Source organism: Oreochromis aureus, linkage group 22 (genome assembly GCF_013358895.1).
Source record: "Oreochromis aureus strain Israel breed Guangdong linkage group 22, ZZ_aureus, whole genome shotgun sequence".
Taxonomy (NCBI): Eukaryota; Metazoa; Chordata; class Actinopteri; order Cichliformes; family Cichlidae; genus Oreochromis; species Oreochromis aureus.
The window spans coordinates 5,237,532-5,262,165 of record NC_052962.1 but is presented as its reverse complement, the minus strand read 5'-3'; the positions used below and the strand labels follow the sequence as shown (position 1 = coordinate 5,262,165).

The 24,634-nt window shown below is 38.8% G+C and overlaps 1 protein-coding gene and 1 long non-coding RNA gene across 2 annotated transcripts; one reads left to right on the top strand and one right to left on the bottom strand.

Moving 5' to 3' along the window:
• Nucleotides 1–266: 266 nt before the first annotated feature.
• Nucleotides 267–23,817, top strand: wdyhv1 (WDYHV motif containing 1). The gene is made up of 6 exons (XM_039606010.1): nucleotides 267–638; nucleotides 4,241–4,340; nucleotides 22,760–22,810; nucleotides 22,902–23,047; nucleotides 23,131–23,255; nucleotides 23,350–23,817. Exons 1-6 carry the CDS (start codon nucleotides 583–585, stop codon nucleotides 23,526–23,528), a joined length of 657 nt encoding a protein of 218 aa, XP_039461944.1. The 5' UTR covers nucleotides 267–582; the 3' UTR covers nucleotides 23,529–23,817.
• On the bottom strand, nucleotides 11,779–13,899 carry LOC120435869. The gene is made up of 4 exons (XR_005609983.1): nucleotides 13,477–13,899; nucleotides 13,194–13,310; nucleotides 12,974–13,077; nucleotides 11,779–12,869 (listed from the first exon to the last, which is right to left on the bottom strand). It is a non-coding gene; the product is annotated as an uncharacterized LOC120435869 (long non-coding RNA).
• Nucleotides 23,818–24,634: the final 817 nt, after the last annotated feature.

Genomic DNA, 24,634 nt, shown 5'->3' with positions numbered 1-24,634 from the left:
TCATTCATATAATTTTTAGTTAACCGTATAATCAATTTGACATGAACAGATTTGTTCAGTTAAATGTATAAATTAAGTATTTTATCTCAAATCTAATAAAACTTGTGAAATTTGCAGTGCAGATGTTTACAAAAATAAAAATTCCTTAGAGATTTGACAAGTCTTCAAAAAAAAAAAAGCCGAAATGTTTTATTACAAAAATACATTTTTGAGTTTGTATTTCAATTCTTTTCTGATGATTTATGGTGCTGAGCAGAAGGAGTTGAGTGATGGGAGACTGTATACTGCTAAAGTTTAGTTATTCTCTGAAAATCTAAGCTAGCTAACAGGTTCAGAGGTCAGTTTGTTTCTCTTATGGTACTTTGCTATAAACGATGTTCTCCTTTCATGAAGGATGCTTCAGCGTCACAAATAAAGGAGGTAACTAAGGGAGCACTGAAGCTCATTTCTTGTGGCGGCAGCGAAGTTAAATTAGCAGTTGGACCCCAGTTTGTCGATGCTTTTAATTTGAAAGTCCACTTTCCTTAGCGGATTTGGTGTCAGTCCGTTTCCCTTGGAGCTCTTTCAGTGTAACACCCGATCATGAATCGGAGACTCGTTCCGATGCGCGAGGACTGCGTGTACACGAGCTGCTACTGGTGAGTCCCGACATACCTCCCAGAGGTGACCGTGCAGGCTCTGTGTCAGAACATTACCTGACGTTACTTGGCTCCTGAGAATTATAAACACACGCCTTGTCAAAGGAGCTGCAACCACTATGATTGGCCAGTTCAGATTTCCGTTTTCCTTTTAGCGCAGTTTTTTTTTTTTTTTTTTTTTTTTTTAAATTTGTCAGTATAAGAATAAAAATCACAATATCATTGTAAGGAATAATAATCCTCCCAGACAGCGGACGCGGCTTGCGCTCCGCTCACCGCTAACTAGAGGGAAGGACCTACGTGTTGCGCTGGCTGGCCTCTGCGCTCTGCTGGTACGTCCTTTATTGCGGCCGCCCTACGTGTACTAGATGCGCCTGCTCCTAGTCTTTTCAAAACATGTATCTCTCTGACTTTATGTCCATATGAACATAATACAAGACAAACGTCACAATGCTGTTCACTAGACAGCAAGAGTCAACGATCTGGAAAATCTTGTCTTCGTTATCATTCCCCTCATACATTTTATTACACAGATTTCAAGCGTGCAGTTTACTTTGTGTCGCGTCAACTGTATGGGCTCAAAATGTGGTCATAAATATTTTGTACTTGTAAATCAGTTTTGTACTTGTAAATCAGGATTTGTATGTGTAAAAAGAATTTGTGCGTGTGTAAAAAAGATTTGTATGTGTAAAAAAGATTTGTGTGTGTAAAAAAGATTTGTATGTGTAAAAAGAATTTGTGCGTGCGTAAAAAAGATTTGTATGTGTAAAAAGAATTTGTGCGTGCGTAAAAAAGATTTGTATGTGTAAAAAAGATTGTGTGTGGACTTAGCCAAACCCCCCCCTGCAAGTTACAAGTACGAATTTTGACCCTATTTTTCTTCCTGTCATCTGATTGGTCAATGTCATGTCAATCACAAATGTAACAATCCAATCAGAGAACAGATGGGTTTGGCTGTCGGAGGGGCACTTTTTTGAACTGCAGGTCCTTGAAGGGTAATACAGTTTGAAGCTGGAGGATCTCTATATAAATATCCGATAGCAGCTAGGTCCCCTTACTTTCAGCAGCTGTTGAAAGGATAAAGTTGTGGTATGTCAGTGGTTAGAAATACCATTATTACTTTAGGATTAGTTTAACACAAAGTCAGGGCTGACCCGGGACCATTGCTGTGAGTCACAGTGGGCAGCATAAAGGTCCTTTCACATCGGACGCAGGATGTGCTGCTAATGCTAACTGCTAACTAAAAGCAAAGGATCCAGAATTTGTTGCGCTGGCTGCTGAGCTCTGTGGGTTTTGCAGCAGCTCTACCTGTACTAGATGCACCTGCTCCTTGTCGTTTCTATCTCTGACTTTATGTCCTCTACAACAGTTTCTGGTTTTTTGCTAGTTCTTCAAATGTTCAATAAAAACATGTATGCTAATTCATAACGAAGAAAGCTTTGTAATGAAGACTGTCATTTCCAAAACACTGCCCCCCCCCCGCGGTCCGCAGCGCTGTTGAAAAGGCTGTGGAAGTCCCTGTATTAAGCACGTAGACCTGTGACACAAAAATCACCAAACTCGGACGACCACAGACTGTTTTCCTTCGTGGTGATGAAGGAAAACGCTGGGTTGGCATGTAAAGGGCATTTATTCCCTTCAAGGACCTGCAGTTCAAAAAGTGCCCCTCCGACAGCCAAACCCATCTGTTCTCTGATTGGATTGTTACATTTGTGATTGACATGACATTGACCAATCAGATGACAGGAAGAAAAATAGGGTCAAAATTCGTACTTGTAACTTGCAGGGGGGGGGTTGGCTAAGTCCACACACAATCTTTTTTACACATACAAATCTTTTTTACGCACGCACAAATTCTTTTTACACATACAAATCTTTTTTACGCACGCACAAATTCTTTTTACACATACAAATCTTTTTACACACACACAAATCTTTTTTACACATACAAATCTTTTTACATACGCACAAATTCTTTTTACACATACAAATCCTGATTTACAAGTACAAAACTGATTTACAAGTACAAAATATTTATGACCACATTTTGAGCCCATACAACTAGCGCCACTTGTGGCCAAGTGTCATAGCCTACAGCCAGAGTAACTTGTGACACACATCTGCACCTGCCTCTATCACCACGTTTTAATTCCTGTGTCATGCACAATACATTTGTAACTTTCAATGTTTTCTATTCTTGCGTCTTGCACATAAACCATTACACTAAATGAAATGGTGTTGTGTGCTTACTATCAGCCTACATCGATAAGAAATGCCAAATTATATACACAAAGTTCTAGAAATCATTGTTATATTGTTCTTGATAATTTTAATGTTTTTTTCCATTACAAAGAAATATGTCTTGAACAAATATTGCACATTAATATTTAACTAATGTTGTAACATCACATCCTGTTACCATAGTGTGCCTGTCTCTTGTTAAATTAACCAATCTTGTATAGACTGTATATGCCTACCAACTTTGCCAGCTCTGTCGATCTATTATCAACTTTGGTCCCAAGTGTTCATTTCCAGAGAAAAGACACAGGCGGGAGACAATGTATTTTATTGTCATACTCAGCATATGATAATATGTTAAAAATTGCAGTAATATTGAATAGTGAACAACGTATTGTGATAATAATAATGTATCATAAGGTGCTAGGTTATTTTCACCTCTAGCTGATATACAGTGAGGTCACTGTATAACACTGACAACAGTTTCAGTTTTTTACCTGTTTACTGAAACATATTCCAGTTATAGTTATTTAATGGACATGGACATAATGTGTAGATTCCCATTTTTCATTTGAGGGTGTCCACATTTAATTTGGATGAAGGGTTTAGGAGTTTCAGCTCCTTAACATGCGCCACCCTCTTTTCAAAGGGACCAAAAGTAATGGGACAGTTGCCTCAAAGACTATTTCATGGGCCTCATGAAATAGTCAAAGACTATTTCATGGGCAGGTGTAGGCAATTCTTTCATTATGCTGTTATCAATTAAGCAGATAAAATGCCTGGAGTTGATCTAAGGTGTGGTGATTGCATTTAAAACATTTTGCTGTGAACAGACAACATGCATAAAAGAAGCTGTCCATGCAGGTAAAACAAGCCATGCTTGTTTCATCTGCATGTAAGCCTGGACGTATAAGGAATATGATCGCAGAATCATTTCCATGGTGAAGAGAAACCTTTTCACAACAGCCAACCAAGTGAACAACAGCCTCCAGTGATCAGAGGGTTTACTGCAAGGTGCAAGCCACTCAAAACCCTCAAGAATAGAAAGGCTAGATTGGACTTTGCTGAAAAACATCTAAAAAGGTCAGCACAGTTCTTGGAAAAACATTCTTGAGAGAGCAAAGAATGAGAGACTTACCCTGTGAGCACAGCATACTGGGACAGTCTCCGACTTTAAGCTCTGAATCTCCTCGACATGTCTGCTGTTTTAAACCAGGTGGAGTGAAAGACTTGGTGAAACATTTTCTATTAGCCATCAATAAAAATGATCAGATGGATCAGCAGGACACGCTAATCCTTCAGAACTTTCAGGAAGTGCTACAAGCTGACTGTCTGTTGCTCTTCTGTCTGTTCTTGTTCTGTAGTGAAGAAAATGTTTGGAAGCTCTGTGACTATGTCAGAAAACAGAGAACTGCACCGCTGAAACATCTGTTTGTGATCTTCATCTCCAATGAGACGAGAACGGTGAGAACCAAATGCCAGTATAAATTAGGGCTGCACGATTTTGCATAAAATGAGAATCACGATTTTTTTGCTTAGAATTGAGATCACGATTCTCTCACGATTTTCTTTTCCAATATAAATATTTATTGCACTTATTAACTGCACATCAACTTTGTAACAGTTGAAACTGAACATAAAAACAATAAATAAACATAAAAACAATAAATGCCTCACATTTTGTGGTTGCCGCAAAATGTTGTACTGCTTGAAATTCCGTCTCCACCGTTGCTCGACACTGCGTGTATAGAGCAGGTAGTGCAACAATAGAAAAATAGTTGTGGGACGGCACTGTGTAGCGTTTGTCTAGGGTGTTGATCATTTTCCTAAATCCCTCGTTTTGCACAGTGTTGATATATCTTTGGTCAGGTGATGAGTAATAGCCTCCGGAGTTTCTTTGTGCCTGCGGGAGTTCGACGTGTATCCGGTTGTTCAGTGATGACGTGACGAATCCTACTTCCGGGCCTAAAGTAGTCTGCGTTTAATATGGGTTTTGTATTTTCTTCTATTTAATCTCAAAAAGCTCATAAAACAGTCAGTGATCACTGTTGACCTCCCTCGGCTTTTATTACCGCTAATCATTTATTTAAGCTCAGTTTTTAAAACCTTACATGTAACTACAGCACAGCCCATGCAGCAGTATATGAATGACTAACCTCGTATTGTGGATGGATTATCTCACTTGTTCTCCTGGCTGAAGTTTAGTCCTTTTACAGCATCCTGCCATGCGATTACATTTGTTCCTGACCACCGAGAACACTCACGTTAACTTTTATCGAGTGGAAAAAAAGTTAGCTTGTTTATATTATGCTAACATAGCTGTGTCGCTAGCGGTCACGTAGCACATCATTATATACCAGCTAGCCAAATTTCAGTAACCCTACAAACGTCACTGCTGTTTAGTTTTCTGTCTTCATTTATGTTGGAAGTGATAGCAGAGCTGTACGTTTGAATTTGTTTCCAAAACCCCGCAGTCAGGACATGCTATATTGTATTTAGATAGAAGCTAGCGAGCTAACTTCCTGCTAACTTCTAACGCCGTTAAATGTCATAAATTCCATTTTTCATGGATGCCTGGATGTTAAACTCAATTGTTACACCTGGTAGAGCAGAACACTGATCATTTTATTAAAGATGAAAGACTTCAGACAGTTTTTCAACTCTCAGTAATGCCATGGTGATCGTTTGATATATGGACCTGCAGTGGAGTTTAGGCCCAGACACGGCCAGTGACGTCAGACTGAACAACCGGATAGGGAAGCGCTGTATAAGGTTCCCGTTATTGATGTTTGGGTGGTTGACCGGAACGGATTTTCTCCTGTCACTTTCTCGTCATCCCTGACGTGTTCTCCGTTGTTTTTTCCCTGCCAATTTGAGCATCACGGCACAGCTTCTGTATCACGTGGTATAAGGCTCCGCCCTTGTCATTTGTTGAGCAGGAAGAGTGAGCGCTTGTTTTCATGCAGATTACGTCCCGGATCAAAATGCGGTACAATCGTCGTCGTCTTTTTTTTTCTTTTTTCTTTTTTTTTAAATCGTTGTCATTTGGAAATGAGATCGCACATAAGTATGAATCGAGATCGCGATTTTCTAACGATTAATCGTGCAGCCCTAGTATAAATTCAAATTTAAAATTAGTGGTTTCTATGAAGATGATCGATTTTGTAATTGTATCATCAGATCTGCTGCTCTATGTCAATTGATCACCATCTGGTAGTGAGTTGGAGCAGGTGGTGGGGAAACATTTTATTAAAGTGATTAGAACATGCTTGTAGGGATTAAACATAATGCGCAGCAGTGGTTTGAATCATGTCTATGTAATAGATTCCAATTTGTTCATGTACATGGAGAGTTCCACAGGGTTATGTGATAGGAGCATTATATATGCTTACCTTAGCCAGTATCATTAAAAGGCATAGCATACATTTTCACTGCTATGCAGATCACATCTAACTTTATCTACCCATGAAGCCAGATAAAACAGACCAATTATTTCAACTGCAGGAATGTCTTTAAGACCTGGATGACCTCTAACTTTTCAGCTTTTGAATTTAGATAAAACTGAGCTTATTGTACTTGCCCTAAAAATAGAAATATGGTATCTAACAGTATGCTTACTCTGGATGGCATTACCTTGGTCTCCAGTAACACTGTGAGGAATCTTGGAGTCGTTTTTGACCAGGGTATATCCTTCAGCATGCATATTAAACCAATATGTAGGACTGCTGTCTTGCACTTCAAGAAGTGGCTAAACTAGCTGCTAAATGTCATGATCTAGAGTCTTGATTGAGATGCAACAGCATACGGATACACAGAATTCCTGAGGGGTCTGGAAGAAATGACAGCATAGGATTTGTGACAAACTTTTTTTGCTCATTGCTGAAGATTGCCAAGAATGTAAACACACACATTGAAAGGGCCCACAGAGCTATTATTGTTTCCTTCCTGGAGTACCAGGTTAAAGAACACATAATATGGCAGGCATAGAAACAAAAAGTAACATATGAAGGCTGGACCGTCTTAAGTTAATCACGACTATACCACAGAAATACAGAAAAAGAGGAAACGGGTCTGAGAGGTTATGAAGAAACTCAAGGAGAAGAACGTAAAGGCACAGTCACTATATCCAGCACAAATAAAAGTGTTCCTGGATTTAGAGACTAAGACTTTTAAACAACACTGAACGAAGTGGCACCTATGCCAAGAGACACGGGGCTTTCTGTCAAGGAGGAAAAAATGGAGAATATGCAATGAATAGTAATCCAGTGTGGTTGGATGGCAGTGACGGAGTCAAGACTCATAAGGAATAGACGGCAACTTTTTAGAAACACATTGGAAGTTGCAGAGACAGAGTGCTACACCGCCATAGAGTCAAGAGCCACATCTCTTGGGATATGGAACTTTTGGGAGTTATATTTAGGGAGGTTTGTAATGTAGTTCAGAAGGAGATATCAAACTTGGTGTATCATTTCAGTTTTGCACAAAGAAGGGAAAGACCCAACATATTGGGGGACATAGGCCAGTAAATCTGGTGTGTAATGATCCAACAACAAGGATCCTGGCTAAAAGAAGGCATATAACCAAATTGATTAAACCAGATCAAAACGGTTTTACTCCAGGAAGACAAGGAGCAGATAATATACGAAGAACGCTGAATATTATAACATGTGCAAGAAATGGTGCAAATCCCAGTATAATGCTAAGTCTGGATCCTCAAAAAGCATTTGACAGAGTCAAATGGAACTTTCCACACTTCAACTCCCTTTGGATTTTATTCAACCTTTATAAATTAGGTAAAAATAATTTACAAAAATCCCACATCACAGACCAGAGTTAGTGGATGCTGCTCTGAGCTTTTTCAGCTCAAAAGAGGAGTTAAACAAGGCAAGTACCAAAGAAAATTGCTGTTTGCAATAAGTACTGAACCTCTGGCTGAATTAATAAGGCATAATACTAGTTAAGATAAGATAAGATAAGATGACCTTTATTAGTCCCACACGTGGGAAATTTGTTTTGTCACAGCAGGAAGTGGACAGTGCAAAAGTTATGAAGCAAAAATTAGAATACAACTAGAAAGTGCATTTTCTGAAGAAACTGCAGTGTGAATGCTTGAATCTGAATGTATGCACTGAAATGAATTAATTGCTGAATTTTAAGTTAAAAATAAAAATGTTGAATGAGCTGGAAAATACAGAGTTTTTAACCTGAAAACAAAAGTGCAGAACTTTTGAAAGCTGATGTTCACACAGAAGAAGTTGGAAAATAGCTGAAAAGTTTTTAAATTAAAATTTGGAAAACCTAAGAAATGAGAACAGAAAGTTTAGAGTCAGAAAATATCTGAATGAATATTAAAAGTTCATATTCTTTGAATCACTGAATGACTAGACTGTGATCCCTCCACTTGGATCCACACAGTTTAAAAAGTTTAAATCTCTGAGCTTTGAAAGACACTGTGTTGTAAAGAGAACAACGATGGCTTCGTTTTGAGGGTAAAATGATGGCTGTAGACCAAACACTGTGGACACAGCAGCAGTTGAAAGAGAAGTGTTTAAGATGATTCTTGGCACAGTGAGAGACAGAGCTCGTTAGGCAGGCAGGTGTGAGCCTGGTTGCTATAGTGACTGCACCCATTGGCTCCATACAAAGGCACAGAGACATGCACCTCACTTTTGCTGCTTAAAATGAACAGAAAAGTTAGGCCGAAACAAATCGTTCCCAAATGAAAAGTACAGGTCCTATTGACGAAATTCTTTCACCGTGAGCGGCAGCAATGTCCAGTCTACCTAATTCTCAGTTTTCATGCCTATGGAGTTTATTATATGGACGTGGTGACAGTGGAAAGACATCATGCTCTTCTGATTTTCAAACGAACCTTCTGAGCCATTTTAACATTAGAGTCTATGGAGGAGTTGGAGGGAGGAGGCTGTGCTTTGGTGACATTTATGAAAGAACCATAACACCTAGTACAATAGTAAACACATTGGATGAAAGAGGACAGCGATGGCTACGTTTTGAGGGTAAAATCAGACCAGTAGAGCAAACGCTGCGGACACAGGAGCAGTTTTAAAAAATATTTTAAGATTAATTTTTTCGCTCCTCTCACTCTAGCAGTTGAAGCTCTCACTCTAACCTCCAACATTCCGTCCCATACACACCCATTATAAACTCTGAAACGGCTGAAAAAACAACATGAAACGTAAACTGGAACTGAAGAAAAAGTATAATAGATATTGAAAAGATAAATACAAGTTGAATAGTTGAATGTTTTGTCTTCGTTTTAAAGTTTGAATGGTGGCTCTATGTCAACGTATGTGGAAGTAATAAGAGTTTAAAAATGAGTAAGTTGAAGGAGAATTTGAAGGGTCTCCCCATTGAAATACATGGGAAATGTTTGTTGAAAAAAGTTGAATAAAATTAAAAATATAAATGTTATAAATGAGAAAAATAGAAGCAGTCATGTCCAAAAGAAGAGGAATCTAACGGTGTTTGAATGGTTTTTCTAAGTTGAACGGTTTTGAAGGAATTAGATGCCAAAAAAACGTACGGAATATATAATAATAACTAGAAAGTGCATTTTCTGAAGAAACTGCAGTGTGAATGCTTGAATCTGAATGTATGCACTGAAATTAATTAATTGCTGAATATTAAGCTAAAAATGTTGAATGAGCTGGAAAATATAGAGATTTTAACCTGAAAACAAAAGTGCAGAACTTTTGAAAGCTGATGTTCACACAGAAGAAGTTGGGAAATAGCTGAAAAGTTTTAAATTAAAAAAAAAAAAACCTAAGAAACGAGAAAAGAAAATTTAGAGCCAAAAACACCTGAATGAATATTAAAAGTTCATATTCTTTGAATCACTGAATGACTAAAATGTGATCCCTCCTCTTGGATGCACACAGTTTAAAACATTTGTATCTATGAGCTTTGAAAGACACGCTGTTGTAAAAGAGAACAACGATGGCTTCGTTTTGAGGGTAAAATGATGGCTGTAGAGCAAACACTGTGGACACAGCAGCAGTTGAAAGAGAAGTGTTTAAGATGAATCTTGGCACAGTGAGAGAGAGAGCTCGTTAGGCAGGCAGGTGTGAGCCTGGTTGCTATAGTGACTGCACCCAATGGCTCCATACACACGCACAGACATGCACCTCACTTTAGCTGCTTAAAATGAACAGAAAAGTCAGGCTGAAACAAATCGCTCCCAAATGAAAAGTACAGGTCCTATTGACGAAATTCTTTCACCGTGAGCGGCAGCAATGTCCAGTCTACCTAATTCTCAGTTTTCATGCCTGTGGAGTTTATTATATGGACGTGGTGACAGTGTAAAACACCATGCTCTTCTGATTTTCAAACGAACCTTCTGAGTCATTTTAACATTGGAGTCTATGGAGGAGTTGGAGAGGAGGAGGCTGTGCTTTGGTGACATTTATGAAAGAACCATAACACCTAGTACAATAGTAAACACATTGGATGAAAGAGGACAGCGATGGCTACGTTTTGAGGGTAAAATCATACCTGTAGACCAAACACCGTGGACACAGCAGCAGTTTTAAAAAATATTTTAAGATTAATTTTTTTGCTCCTCTCACTCTAGCAGTTGAGCTGGCTCACTCTAGCCCCAACATTCTGTCCCATACACACCCATTATAAACTCTGAAACGTCTGAAAAACATCATGAAACTTAAACTGGAACTGAAGAAAAAGTATAATAGATATTGAAAAGATAAATACAAGTTGAATAGTTGAATGTCTTGTCTTCGTTTTAAAGTTTGAATGGTGGCTCTATGTCAACGTATGTGGAAGTAGATACAGTTTGAAAATGAGTAAGTTGAATGAGGATTTGAAGGGTCTCTCCATTGAAATACATGGGAAATTTTGTTGAAAAAGTTGAATAAAATTAAAAATATAAATGTTAAAATGAGAAAAGTAGAAGCAGTCATGTCCAAAAGAAGAGGAATCTAATGGTGTTTGAATGGTTTTTCTAAGTTGAACGGTTTTGAAGGAGATAGATGCCAAAAAACGTACGGAATATGATATAATAATAAAGATTAGAAGAACAATACTGTGAATGCTTTTACAAGCATTCACACTAACTAGAAAGTGCATTTTCTGAAGAAACTGCAGTGTGAATGCTTGAATCTGAATGTATGCACTGAAATGAATTAATTGCTGAATTTTAAGTTAAAAATGCTGAATTAGCTGGAAAATACAGAATTTTTAAACTGAAAACAAAAGTGCAGAACTTTTGAAAGCTAATTTTCACACAGAAAATAGCTGAAAATAGCTGAACATGTTTAAAATGTAAATTAGAAAAAGATGAGTAATGACAAAAGAAAATTTAGTCAGAAAACCTCTGAATGAATAACAAAAGTTCATATTCTTCTAATCACTTCAAGAGTGGAATTATGTATTATAAATCTCTAATTCATAAAAAAAATAATAAGAATAAATGTAAAAACAAATTTGTTGAATTGAACTGAAAAGATGAACAAACATTCTGGAGAAAATACAAGCTTTAATATACAGCATAATGTTTTTCAAACATATACACGTGTATATCATGTTTAATGTTATTACATACATCAATGTGTTTTGTATGTCATAGAAAATAACATAAAAATCTTAAGTCATATTGTACAGCTTCTTTCTGAAAAGGACTTAAATTAGTTCAACAAATGTTTTTTGTTTTTTTTTTTAAAATAGAATAAAAATCATTTTAAAAAGAGACGTTTGGAATGTTTTAAGGTGTTAATAATCTGATCCTGTCATGTGTCTGTTCAACTTTAGTTTTTGGCACAGACTCCATTCTTAAAGAACAAATTACAAAATAATAAACAAATAAAATTGAAATTAAAGTAGCTTTTTTTTGTTAAACACTTCACAGTAGAATAAATAAAAATAACTAAATTAAATAACTAAATGAAAATAATAAGCAACATATGAAATACACGAAAATTCAACTTTTAAAACCACAATCCTGAACCTTTAAATTGTGTTGGTTTCTTAGAACATGGCTGAACAGCTGTTTCTATCGGTCTACTTAATCCACTGATCTGTCTACACTCATTCTTTTTTATGTTTTAACGTAAACAGTGTCCACACAGTGGTAAACGAGAACTGTATAGAGATTTTTGAGTAAACTCAAACGAAAGCCTAAGGTGGTGACACAGTTTAACACATACAAATAATCAAATAAACACATTAGTTCATTTTATGAACATGGATAAATAAGTATCATTAGTTTACAGCATTGTTCAGCCATGCCACTAAATGCTTTTTTACACTGTTTTAACCTGGGCTCAGACACAAAGTCCCAAATTTAGTTAGTCCCTGACTTTGAGTTGTGGTTATGACTAATTATTATGCAGAAGGCTTTATCTATCTGAACTCTAAGGACACAAATATGAAAAAACCTATACTTACCAGCTGATACCCCACGTTACACACTAGGTGTGCCATGTGACCTGAAACTTTGGTACAAACTCATCATAATCATTCTGTTAACACTGTTTTTTAACACTGTTTGTGTTGCTGTTCAGCAGTTTAAAATGTTTTAGATTGGATTACATGGAATGAATTTGAGTTCTCTTGGGGTTTTTTGTCTGTGTTTCGTTCTTAGCAGATTTTTTGTACATACTGTAGAATTGAAGTTACCACATTTCTGGTCATATGACATCCCGAGTGCCCAGTTAAAAAAATCCCCACAGTTAACTCAACATTAAAACAAAATAAAAAATATGTTAAATAAATAAATAAATGTTTGCTCTGTGATGAAATATTAAATAAGCATACATTGTACAGAGCTCTGACAATGAAAACAATCCTTTAGCCTGTTGATCAGAGAGAGGCAGTCATTATGTTCATTTAAAACCTGTAATCAAAGAGCACAACGTTTCTGTGAAACTATCATGTCCAGTGACTTCAGAGTGGATCCTCCCTGTCATCCGGCCAGTGTTTGATGTGTGGCAAGCAGCACAGAAGCAGGATAGCTGAGGACTTTAAAAGAAGAGCAGAAAACAGGAACATATGTAGTTGTAAATGTAAATATCAGTGATACTTGTCTTGTCAAAGGGAATAAAATAATGAAAATGTTAACTTACACACTCATTTAGGGAGGATCTTGACACTGCACAGAGGAGGCACAGTCAGTCTGACAATGATGGTGATCTCCAGGGATGTTTTCCTGCAGCAACATTCCTGCCAACTGGCCATATGGTCCAGAGTAGTTGGTTTGTAATGAACAGAAAGGTCTATATGTTAGGTAGTGTGCACTTAGAGATGGTCCTAAGAAACAAACACATCCTGTAATAAACTGAATACCTTTAGTAGTGCTGCTGCAAATATAAAGCCCTTCTATCATGTGTGGTTTCAAAGAAGGTGTTTTGGAGGCGCAGTCACAGAAACTGTGGAGTCTGTTCAGTCCTGAGTGTCTCAGCTCTGAAGGGGATAGATCACAGAGGGAAACACCTGAGTACAGACATTAAAATACACTCAAAATAACACTCCTAAGGTCAAGTGAAAACACAAAACACTTTATAAAGAATTAATACATGTTTTCATGGAAATAATGTCATTAACCCTTTTTGTTGTGAGTAAATCTCACCGACTGCTTGTGGGACAAGCTAGAAGGAGGATTTATTACAGAATCTCTCCTGTGCTCCAGATGTGAAGTCTCATGCTCTGCGATATGATACACAGAACTTACATTCAACACGGTAATTATAGAGTAATATAGCACACCAGCTGATACAGCAGCCATTTTATAATTCAAACTAATTAACTGAAGTATTTCAACTTATGTAAGGCTACTTTTAGACTGTTACTAGTCTTAGCATTGCTGCTAGCATTGCTGCTAGCGCTAGCATTCCTGCTAACGTCAGCACTTCAGTTAGTGTTAGCATTGCTACTAGCGCTAACACTCTTACTGTTAAAACTGAGCCACAATGGCAATAATAAAGCTCATTTGTTACGTTTGTCTCACTGGCCGCCAATAAATATCACAGGAATATCACAGTAATATTCTTTTTGTCAGTTAACAACTGCTAAGGCTAGGGTTAGCACTACACCTAGCGTTAGCATTGTTGCTAACATTAGCATTGAAGCTAAGCGTTAAGCACGACTGCTAACAGCAAAAGTCATAAAGCACTCTTACTGTTAAAACTAAGCCACAATGGTAATAATAAAGCTCATTTGTTACTTTTGTCTCACTGACCGCCAAGAAATATCACAGGAATATCACAGTAATATTCTTTTTGTCAGTTAACAACTGCTAACGCTAGCAATAATGCTAGCATTAGCATTGTTGCTAGCATTAGCATTGAAGCTAGCGTTAGCACTGCTGCTAACAGCAAAACGTCATAAACAAATATAAATGATAGCGAAGGTTCTTTTTTTTCTTTCTTTATTCTTTGAACTCTTTTAAACTCTGATGGACTTGATATGTGAGTTTAAATGTCAAACATGTATTTTTACCATCATAAAAATAAAACAGTGCAGTACTGAGTGTACTGTACTTACCACAGCAGAGAGCAAAGCGGAATGACGACAGTTGGTCCAGTGATGGGTTGAAAACAGATGAGGCGTTCAGGTGGTGCTTGGAAATTTGACCATCAGTTTGAACAGCAATAATGAGTATATACATGTCTGTGTGTTAGTCTCTGTGTGAGAGACATAGAGAGATAGAGGGAAAAAATACACTAGACTAGTGTACAAATTGGTACTTTTTGTAAAAGCGAATGAGTGACATACAGAAAAATATGGCAACTGGCATTACATGAGCAAATAAAAAGTATTTCATCTTGAACTGTTTTGTGGGTTTTATTTTAAAACTACTTTAAGTTTGTTAGTGGGGAGATAAACTATACAGACTATAAACAGAGACATTAAATGAGATTAGATTAGTTAAACATTAGTTAAAATGTGGGAAAATCAACTACAGACAGGTAGATGCTGTAAGCTTTAATTATCCAGTCAGAAAGGATGATTTTAAAGTCATCAACTGACTCCAACTGCCATCTGAAAAACCTGTTTGCCAACCACAATGCTCTACTTAGTTGGCATATACTAACTACTGACCCCAGTAAAATCTGTCTTATTGTACCTATTGAAAAAGTTAATCTTCCTACAACTGCTTAGATGCAGCAGCATTTTTAGGTCTAACCTTGGCACAGTGAGAGAGAGAGAGAGCTTGTTAAGCAGGCAGGTGTGAGCCTGGTTGCTATAGTGACTGCACCCAATGGCTCCATACACACACAGACATGCACCTCACTTTTGCTGCTTAAAATGAACAGAAAAGTCAGCCCCAAACAAATCGCTCCCAAATGAAAAGTACAAGTCGTATTGACAAAATTCTTTCACCGTGAGCGACAGCAATGTCTAGTCTACTGAATTCTCAGTTTTCATGCCTGTGGAGTTTATTATATGGACGTGGTGACAGTGGAAAGACACCATGCTCTTCTGATTTTCAAACGAACCTTCTGAGCCATTTTAACATTAGAGTCTATGGAGGAGTTGGAGGGAGGAGGCTGTGCATTGGTGACATTTATGAAAGAACCATAACACCTAGTACAATAGTAAACACATTGGATGAAAGAGGACAGCGATGGCTACGTTTTGAGGGTAAAATTTTAACTGCAGAGCAAACGCTGTGGACACAGCAGCAGTTTTAAAAAAAGATTTTAAGATTAATTTTCGACCTGCTTCCACTCTACCAGTTGAGCTGTCTCACTCTAGCAGCAACATTCCGTCCCATACACACCCATTATAAACTCTGAAACGGCTGAAAAAACATCATGAAACTTAAGCTGGAACTGAAGAAAAAGTATAAAAGATATTGTAAAGATAAATACAAGTTGAATACTTGAATGTCTTGTCTTCGTTTTAAAGTTTGAATGGTGGCTCTATGTCAACGTATGTGGAAGTAGTAAGAGTTTAAAAATGAATAAGTTGAAGGAGAATTTGAAGGGTCTCCCCATTGAAATACATGGGAAATTTTTGTTGAAAAAAGTTGAATAAAATTAAAAATATAAATGTTAAAAATGAGAAAAGTAGAAGCAGTCATGTCCAAAAGAAGAGGAATCTAATGGTGTTTGAATGGTTTTTCTAAGTTGAGCGGTTTTGAAGGAGTTAGATGCCAAAAAACGTACGGAATGTTGTTAAGATAATAACTAGAAAGTGCATTTTCTGAAGAAACTGCAGTGTGAATGCTTGAATCTGAATGTATGCACTGAAATGAATTAATTGCTGAATTTTGAGTTAAAAATTTTGAATGAGATGAAAAATACAGAAATTTGCAACTGAAAACAAAAGTGCTGAACTGCTAAAAGCTGACATCCACAGAGAAGAAGTTGGAAAAGAGCTGAAAATGTTTTAAATGTAAATTAGAAAAACCTAAGAAATGAGAAAAGACTATTTAGAGTCAGAAAACATCTGAACGAATATTAAAAGTTCATATTCTTTGAATCACTGAATGATTAAATTGTGATCCCTCCACTTGAATCCACACAGTTTAAAAAGTTTAAATGTGTGAGCTTTGAAAGACACGGTGTTGGAAAGAGAACAACGATGGCGACGTTTTGAGGGTAAAATGAGGGCTGTAGAGCAAACACTGTGGATACAGCAGCAGTTGAAAGAGAAGTGTTTAAGATGAATCTTGGCAGAGTGAGGGACAGAGCTCGTTAGGCAGGCAGGTGTGAGCCTGGTTGCTATAGTGACTGCACCCAATGGCTCCATACACACGTACACAGACATGCACCTCACTTTTGCTGCTTAAAATGAACAGAAAAGTCAGCCCGAAACAAATCACTCCCAAATGAAAAGTACAAGTCGTATTGACAAAATTCTTTCACTGTGAGCGACAGCAATGTCTAGTCTACTGAATTCTCAGTTTTCATGCCTGTGGAGTTTATTATATGGACGTGGTGACAGTGTAAAGACACCATGCTCTTCTGATTTTCAAAGGAACTTTCTGAGCCATTTTAACATTGGAGTCTATGGAGGAGTTGGAGGGAGGAGGCTGTGCATTGGTGACATTTATGAAAGAACCATAACACCTAGTACAATAGTAAACACATTGGATGAAAGAGGACAGCGATGGCTACGTTTTGAGGGTAAAATCATACCTGTAGGGCAAATGCTGCGGACACAGCAGCAGTTTTAAAAAAGATTTTAAGATTAATTTTTTTGCTCCTCTCACTCTAGCAGTTGAGCTGTCTCACTCTAGCCCCAACAATCCGTCCCATACACACCCATTATAAAATCTGAAACGGGTGAAAAAACATCATGAAACTTAAACTGGAACTGAAGAAAAAGTATAATAGATATTGAAAAGATAAATACAAGTTGAATGGTTGAATGTCTTGTCTTCGTTTTAAAGTTTGAATGGTGGCTCTACGTCAATGTATGTGGAAGTAGATACAGCTTAAAGAGGAGTAAGTTGAAGAAGAATTTGAAGGGTCTCCCCATTGAAATACATGGGAAATTTTTGTTGAAAAAAGTTGAATAATTTTAAAAATATAAATGTTATAAATGAGAAAAATAGAAGCAGTCATGTCCAAAAGAAGAGGAATCTAACGGTGTTTGAATGGTTTTTCTAAGTTGAACGGTTTTGAAGGAGTTAGATGCCAAAAAACGTACGGAATAGAGAATAAAAATAAAGACTAGAAAGTGCATTTTCTGAAGAAACTGCAGTGTGAATGCTTGAATCTGAATGTATGCACTGAAATGAATTAATTGCTGAATTTTAAGTTAAAAATAAAAATGTTGAATGAGCTGGAAAATACAGAGTTTTTAACCTGAAAACAAAAGTGCAGAACTTTTGAAAGCTGATGTTCACACAGAAGAAGTTGGAAAATAGCTGAAAAGTTTTTAAATTAAAATTTGGAAAACCTAAGAAATGAGAACAGAAAATTTAGAGTCAGAAAACATCTGAATGAATATTAAAAGTTCATATTCTTTGAATCACTGAATGACTAAAGTGTAATCCCTCCACTTGGATCCACACACTTTTAAAGGTTTACATCTCTGAGCTTTGAAAGACATGCTGTTGGAAAGAGAACAACGATGGCTTCGTTTTGAGGGTAAAATGATGGCTGTAGAGCAAACACTGTGGACACAGCAGCAGTTGAAAGAGAAGTGTTTAAGATGAATCTTGGCACAGTGAGAGACAGAGCTCGTTAGGCAGGCAGGTGTGAGCCTGGTTGCTATAGTGACTGCACCCACTGGCTCCATACACACGCGCACAGACATGCACCTCACTTTTGCTGCTTAAAATGAACAGAAAAGTCAGGTCGAAACAAATCGCTCCCAAATGAAAAGTACAGGTCCTATTGACAAAATTCTTTCACCGTGAGCGACAGCAATGTCCAGTCTACCTAATTCTCAGTTTTCATGCTTGTGGAGTTTATTATATGGACGTGGTGACAGTGTAAAGACAGCCTGTACTTCTGGTTTTCAAACGAACCTTCTGAGCCATTTTAACATTAGAGTCTATGGAGGAGTTGGAGGAGGAGGCTGTGCATTGGTGACATTTATGAAAGAACCATAACACCTAGTACAATAGTAAACACATTGGATGAAAGAGGACAGCGATGGCTACGTTTTGAGGGTAAAATTATACCTGTAGAGCAAGCGCTGCGGACACAGCAGCAGTTTAAAAAATATTTTAAGATTAATTTTTTGCTCCTCTCACTCTAGCAGTTGAGCTGTCTCACTCTAGCCCCAACATTCCGTCCCATACACACCCATTATAAAATCTGAAACGGGTGAAAAAACATCATGAAATTTAAAGTGGAACTGAAGAAAACGTATAATAGATATTGAAAAGATAAATACAAGTTGAATGGTTGAATGTCTTGTCTTCGTTTTAAAGTTTGAATGGTGGCTCTACGTCAATGTATGTGGAAGTAGATACAGCTTAAAGAGGAGTAAGTTGAAGAAGAATTTGAAGGGTCTCCCCATTGAAATACATGGGAAATTTTTGTTGAAAAAAAGTTGAATAATTTAAAAATATAAATTTTATAAATGAGAAAAATAGAAGCAGTCATGTCCAAAAGAAGAGGAATCTAACGGTGTTTGAATGGTTTTTCTAAGTTGAACGGTTTTGAAGGAGTTAGATGCCAAAAAACGTACGGAATATGGAATAATAGATAATAAGAAAGATTACAACAACAATACTGTGAATGCTTTTACAAGCATTCACACTAATAATAAAGATTTGAAGAACAATACTGTGAATGCTTTTACAAGCATTCACACTAATAAAGATTACAACAACAATACTGTGAATGCTTTTACAAGCATTCACACTAATAAGAATAAATACAGTACACAACTGTACAGAATAGAATAAAATAAAATACTATATACAGTAGAATAAAATAGAATAAAATATACAATAAGATAAAAATAGAATACAAATGCTGTATACAACTGAGTAAAAATACAATGATGCCAGAAAAGATTATTGCACATTAGTGTTATTGCACATTTGTGGATGTGTGTGTTTGATCAGTTAAAGTCTTTGTTGTGGAGTCTGACAGCAGTGGGGAGGAAAGACCTGCGAAATCTCTCCGTCCCACACCGTGGGTGCCGCAGTCTCCCATTGAAGGAGCTGCTCAATGCTGTCAGAGTCTCTTGCATGGGGTGGGAGATGTTGTCCAACAGGGATGAAAGCTTTGCCGCCATTCTCCTGTCACTCACCACCTCCACTGGGTCCAGAGGGCATCCTAGAACAGAGCTGGCCCTTCGGATCAGCCTGTTCAGTCTCTTCCTGTCCCCAGCAGAGATGCTGCCACCCCAGCAGACCACACCATAGAAGATGGCTGAGGCCACCACAGAGTCATAGAAGGTCTTCAGGAGTGGGCCCTCCACTCCAAACGACCTGAGTCTCCGCAGCAGGTACAGCCTGCTCTGTCCTTTCCTGTAGAGGGCGTCTGAATTATGAGTCCAGTCCAGTTTGTTGTTCAGATGAACACCAAGGTACCTGTAGCTGTCCACAGCCTCAATGTCCATACCTTGGATGTTCAGTGGTTGCAGTGGAGGATGCTTGTGCCTGCGGAAGTCTACCACCAGCTCCTTGGTTTTACTGGCATTGATCTGGAGGTAGTTCAGCTGGCACCAGTCCACAAAGTCCTGAGTCAGTCCTCTGTACTCCTTGTCGTCCCCATCAGTGATGAGGCTGACTATTGCAGAGTCATCAGAGAACTTCTGCAGGAAGCACTGGGTGGAGTTGTGGGAGAAGTCTGCAGTGTAGATGGTGAAGAGGAACGGAGCCAGAACCGTTCCCTGTGGGGCCCCGCACTGCAGGCGACCCTGTCCGACACACAGCCCTGAGTCCTCACATACTGTGGTCGGTCGGTGAGGTAGTCCAGTATCCATGCTGTGAGGTGATGGTCCACTCCAGAGTTCTCTAGCTTGTCCTTCAGGACCGTGGGAAGAATAGTGTTGAAGGCACTGGAGAAATCAAAGAACATGATTCTCACAGTGCTCCCAGCGGTCTCCAGGTGAGTGAGGGAACGATGTAGGAGGTGGATGATGGCATCATCCGCTCCAATGCCAGGTTGGTAGGCAAACTGAAGTGGGTCTAGTGATGAGCTCACCAGACGCCGAAGCTGAGCCAGGACCAACCGCTCCAGGGTCTTCATCAGGTGGGATGTCAGAGCCACTGGCCTGTAGCTGTTGAGGTCCTTGGGGCGTGAAGTCTTTGGCACTGGAACAACACAGGAGGTTTTCCAGAGCTGTGGGACTCTTCCCAGCCTCAGGCTCAGGTTGAAGAGGTGCTCCATCACCCCACACAGTTGGTCCGCGCAGGACCTGACGACCCTCGAGCTGATGCCATCTGGGCCCGCTGCCTTCTTGCCATTAATCCTCCTCAGTTCCCTCCTAACCTGGGTGGTTGAGAGAGACAGGCTGGAGCCTTGTGTTGAATGTGTATTGGATGCTGTTGTTGGGGGTGGGGAGGAGTGAGCAGGGTGAATAGAGGAGGTGTGAAGTGTCAGAGGTGGAACAGCAGCAGTGGGGGTGGGTGAGTCTGCAGCCGATGTTGGAGACTGCCTCATGGCTGAATCAAACCTATTAAAGAAATTATTCAGTTCATTTGCCCACCTCACATCCCTCCCAGGCAGAGCGTTCTGATGTTTGTGGCCTGAGATGGTTCTGAGGCCTCTCCAGACTTCACCAACATTGTTTTGCTGAAGCTGGTTCTCCATCTTCTGCCTGTAGCTGTCCTTCCCATTCCTTATCAGTCCCCTCAACTCTCTCTGCACCCTTTTCAACTCCTCTTTGTCTCTGGATTTGAAGGCCCTCCTCTTCTGCTTGAGGACAGCTTTAATTTCTGGGGTAATCCAAGGTTTGTTGTTGGAGAAACACCGTACAGTCCTGGTAGGTATGGTGTTATCCACACAGAAATTAATATAGTCAGTAATGTATGTGGTAAGGCTGTTGATGTCCTCTCCGTGGTCGTCACAGATCACCTCCTAAAGGAATTAATTAAAGGAATAAGAGATGATGGTGGGGTTGAGGTGAGTAAACCAGTATCAATGTCAATACCAGCCCTGCCGATGGCCTGAATAAGTATGAACAAATGTCTAGATACTCACTAATGAAAGCAAATACTACAAAACACTTCTATGCCCAAAAGAAGAGGGAAGATTAAATTTGCCCAAGGTGAGAAACTATTACTGGGGAGCAAATCTGAGAGGTTTAATTATGTTGATAATTACCCTTGGTGAAGGATTTGACCAGATGGAGGCTAAAGATAAATAACAACTGGATTAAGAGAACAATGCAAATATATCATTGATAGAAAAAGAAATTAAGGATGTCTGAATCGATTTGTAGAGCAACAAAAATTGCAAAGAACGAGACTTTTTAGCATCATTTATAGATATAGGCTTTGATAAGTGGGAATGGATGGATGTATATTGAACGACTGTACAATGGTCAAAATCTAAATTCATTTGAACAAATTAAGCATGAATTTGAATTATCGGCACAAGACTTATTTATAATTACAGCACAATCTCTGTACGCAGAAGGAAAGGGAATGTATGAGTAAAGAAATGATCAAGGTGGGAGAATTACAATGCATGTGAAGGGTATATCTAAAAGAGGGATGATATCAAAAATATGTAAAGTACTATAGGAAGAAAGCAACTATAGTAATCTGGATGTAAAATAAAATGGAAGTTGGAAGCAAATATAATAATTGATTATGTTGATGATGAAGCATGAAAAAAAACAATGAGACCAGGTCATAAACTAACAAGCAGTCCAACTTAGTGGGAATTTGACTGGAAAGTGAAGATGAGATACTTTGTCACCCCAGTGGTGACTGCAAAGGACATTAATACATATGAACTGTGTTGGAGAGGATGTGGTCAGATGGGGGATTTTACTCATATATTCTGGGATTGCCCAGTTTTATTCGATTTGTGGAAGGGGTTGCAGAAAGAAATTAAACAGGTGTTGAAAATTAATGTAGACCTACAACTTATATTTTGGGCATATTATCTGACGATAATACTGCATAAGGACTTGACTTATAAACTAAGATTGCTTCTAGCAGCAAAGGATACTATACAAGTTCTTTGGATGAAAGCCTGAAGCTTCTAGTATTATAACACAATGGTGAGAGAAACTAAAACAAATCTTTGTGATGGAGTATTACAGCGGTTTTTACAGTTAAGATTTAAGTTATATTTAAGTTTTACATATATATCACCAAATCGCAACAAAAGCTGCCTCCAGGTGCTTTATATTCTGAGGTAAAGACCCTACAATAACACAAGAACTTCTGTCACATTCTAAAACATCCACTTGGTTTTTTAGGTTTTTTGAAACATCTGTCAGGTTCTAAAGCTGATGTTCTGTATTTGTTCTCCTTTGAGGTTCCTCTGTGGAAGCAGAAGTCTGGACACGGAGACCTGCCGGTTATCTGGGTTTGTGATGTCACTGTTAAAACTGTGAGAGCACAGACATAAACACAAATGATGTCAAAATGACATTAAAGATAACATTGTTGTGTTTCAGGACTACCATGTGATCCTGCTACAGGCAGATCAATCGGACTGTCTAGTGTACGATCTGGATTCAACGCTCTCGTTTCCCTGCAGCCTGAAGCTTTACGCTGCCCAGGCCTTACGCTCAGAGAGTGACATCAGACCAGAATACCACAGGTAAGACACAGCTGAGCGCCATGACAGGAAACCACACACACCTGAGTGACATCATAGTTAACATCTCCCCATCTGTCTGCCAGGAAGTTTCGTGTGGTTCCTGTTGACAGCTTCCTGTTGAACTTCGCATCTGATCGATCTCACATGAGGAACTCTGATGGATCGTGGAAGATGCCTCCCCCTACGTATGCCCCTATATGCACTGCAGGTCACATGACTTCCCAGTTATTAGCATGTGTAATCGTGTGTACCGTGTCTATGTAGATATGATGTCATCATACTGGGATGCGTTTTCCCCTCAGATTGCCAGATGAACCTAGATGATTTCATCAACATGGACCCTGCCATCGGCTGGGGTGTGGTCTTCAGCCTCAACCACTTTCTGCAGAGATACATTGGAAGCCCCTCATCATCCTCAGCCTCCTCCTCATCCTCAGCCTCCTCCTCCTCCTCTTCTTCATCAGCAACAAGATCATGGTAGTTGTGGTTTTGAGGTTTTTTTTCGCTTGTGGGCTCAAGATGTTTGAAGCGGATTGAAGAGTCCTCCTGCTGGTTGCTGTCCCACATGACCATGTGAAATGAAATTGGTTCTTGGAACTGTGTAAATTCACCGTTGTCCCACCCCCTTATAAAATGCAAGAGACTTTGATAGTTGTTCAGCCAAAAACCATCTATGTAATGAACATATTGATCATTTGATGACCGATTTTTTTGAACTTGTTGATCAGAAGAGTGCTTTCACCCCGATCAATAAAACTCTTCATAATCTCTTTGAGCATCTTCAATTCACTGTTAGAATTTAAAAATGATAAAGTGAAAATAAGGAAACACTAGTAGGGTTCTGTTCGTTTGGGGTACAGTTGGTATGTTTGGTTTAACATGATTGTCAGTTTCCAGAAATAACATCAGAGGTGTTTGACATCTGCTGCGCTGTTGTCGGGGAGACTAGTGCAGGATTTAGGGACAGCATTGATGTAGTTCATCACTTAGGCCGCTGCAACGAAAATCAGAAGCCAAGGTTGGTTATCATTCGATTTTCGACAAGATCGGCTTGTGACCAGATCTGGAGAAAAGCTAAAAACTACTACTTCCTGAAGGAAAACTACCTGAGAGTCACTGAAGATCTGTCCTCTGTTGACAGAGCGCTGCAAGGAAAGAAGGAAAAAGAGCTCACTTTGCCGGGGTCCGTGTGATTATTGAGGGAAAGGAGGTGCACCCAACGCCCACTTCGCCTGAGGATCAAGCAGCACTGGATGGAGGTTACAGACCTCTTTGAGGTATAAAGTTACAGATGTCACATAAGGGATTATCTACAATTCTGAGGTTCAGGCTAAAAGTTCTTAATGTCAGTACTAGAGATGGACCGATCCGATATTACGTATCGGTATCGGTCCAATACTGACCTAAATTACTGGATCGGATATTGGAAAGAAATAAAAAATGTAATCCAAAAATGTATCACAAAAGCACCTCACAAAACTTGCGACATAGCGTAACCCAGCTCATAACCTTAGCACGTCGGAGGAGTATACGTCACGTGATAGAGCGGCTGTGACGTGTGAGACCTCTTGGCGGTCTGGTTGAGCA

What these genes read in the sequence shown, in the direction of transcription:
- wdyhv1 (XM_039606010.1), top strand. Translation starts at nt 583, where the DNA reads ATGAATCGGAGACTCGTTCCGATGCGCGAGGACTGCGTGTACACGAGC. An exon ending in GTGTACACGAGCTGCTACTG is followed by an intron (nt 639 to 4,240) that starts GTGAGTCCCGAC and finishes CTTGTTCTGTAG; the next exon opens with TGAAGAAAATGTTTGGAAGC. An exon ending in ATCAGACCAGAATACCACAG is followed by an intron (nt 23,048 to 23,130) that starts GTAAGACACAGC and finishes TCTGTCTGCCAG; the next exon opens with GAAGTTTCGTGTGGTTCCTG.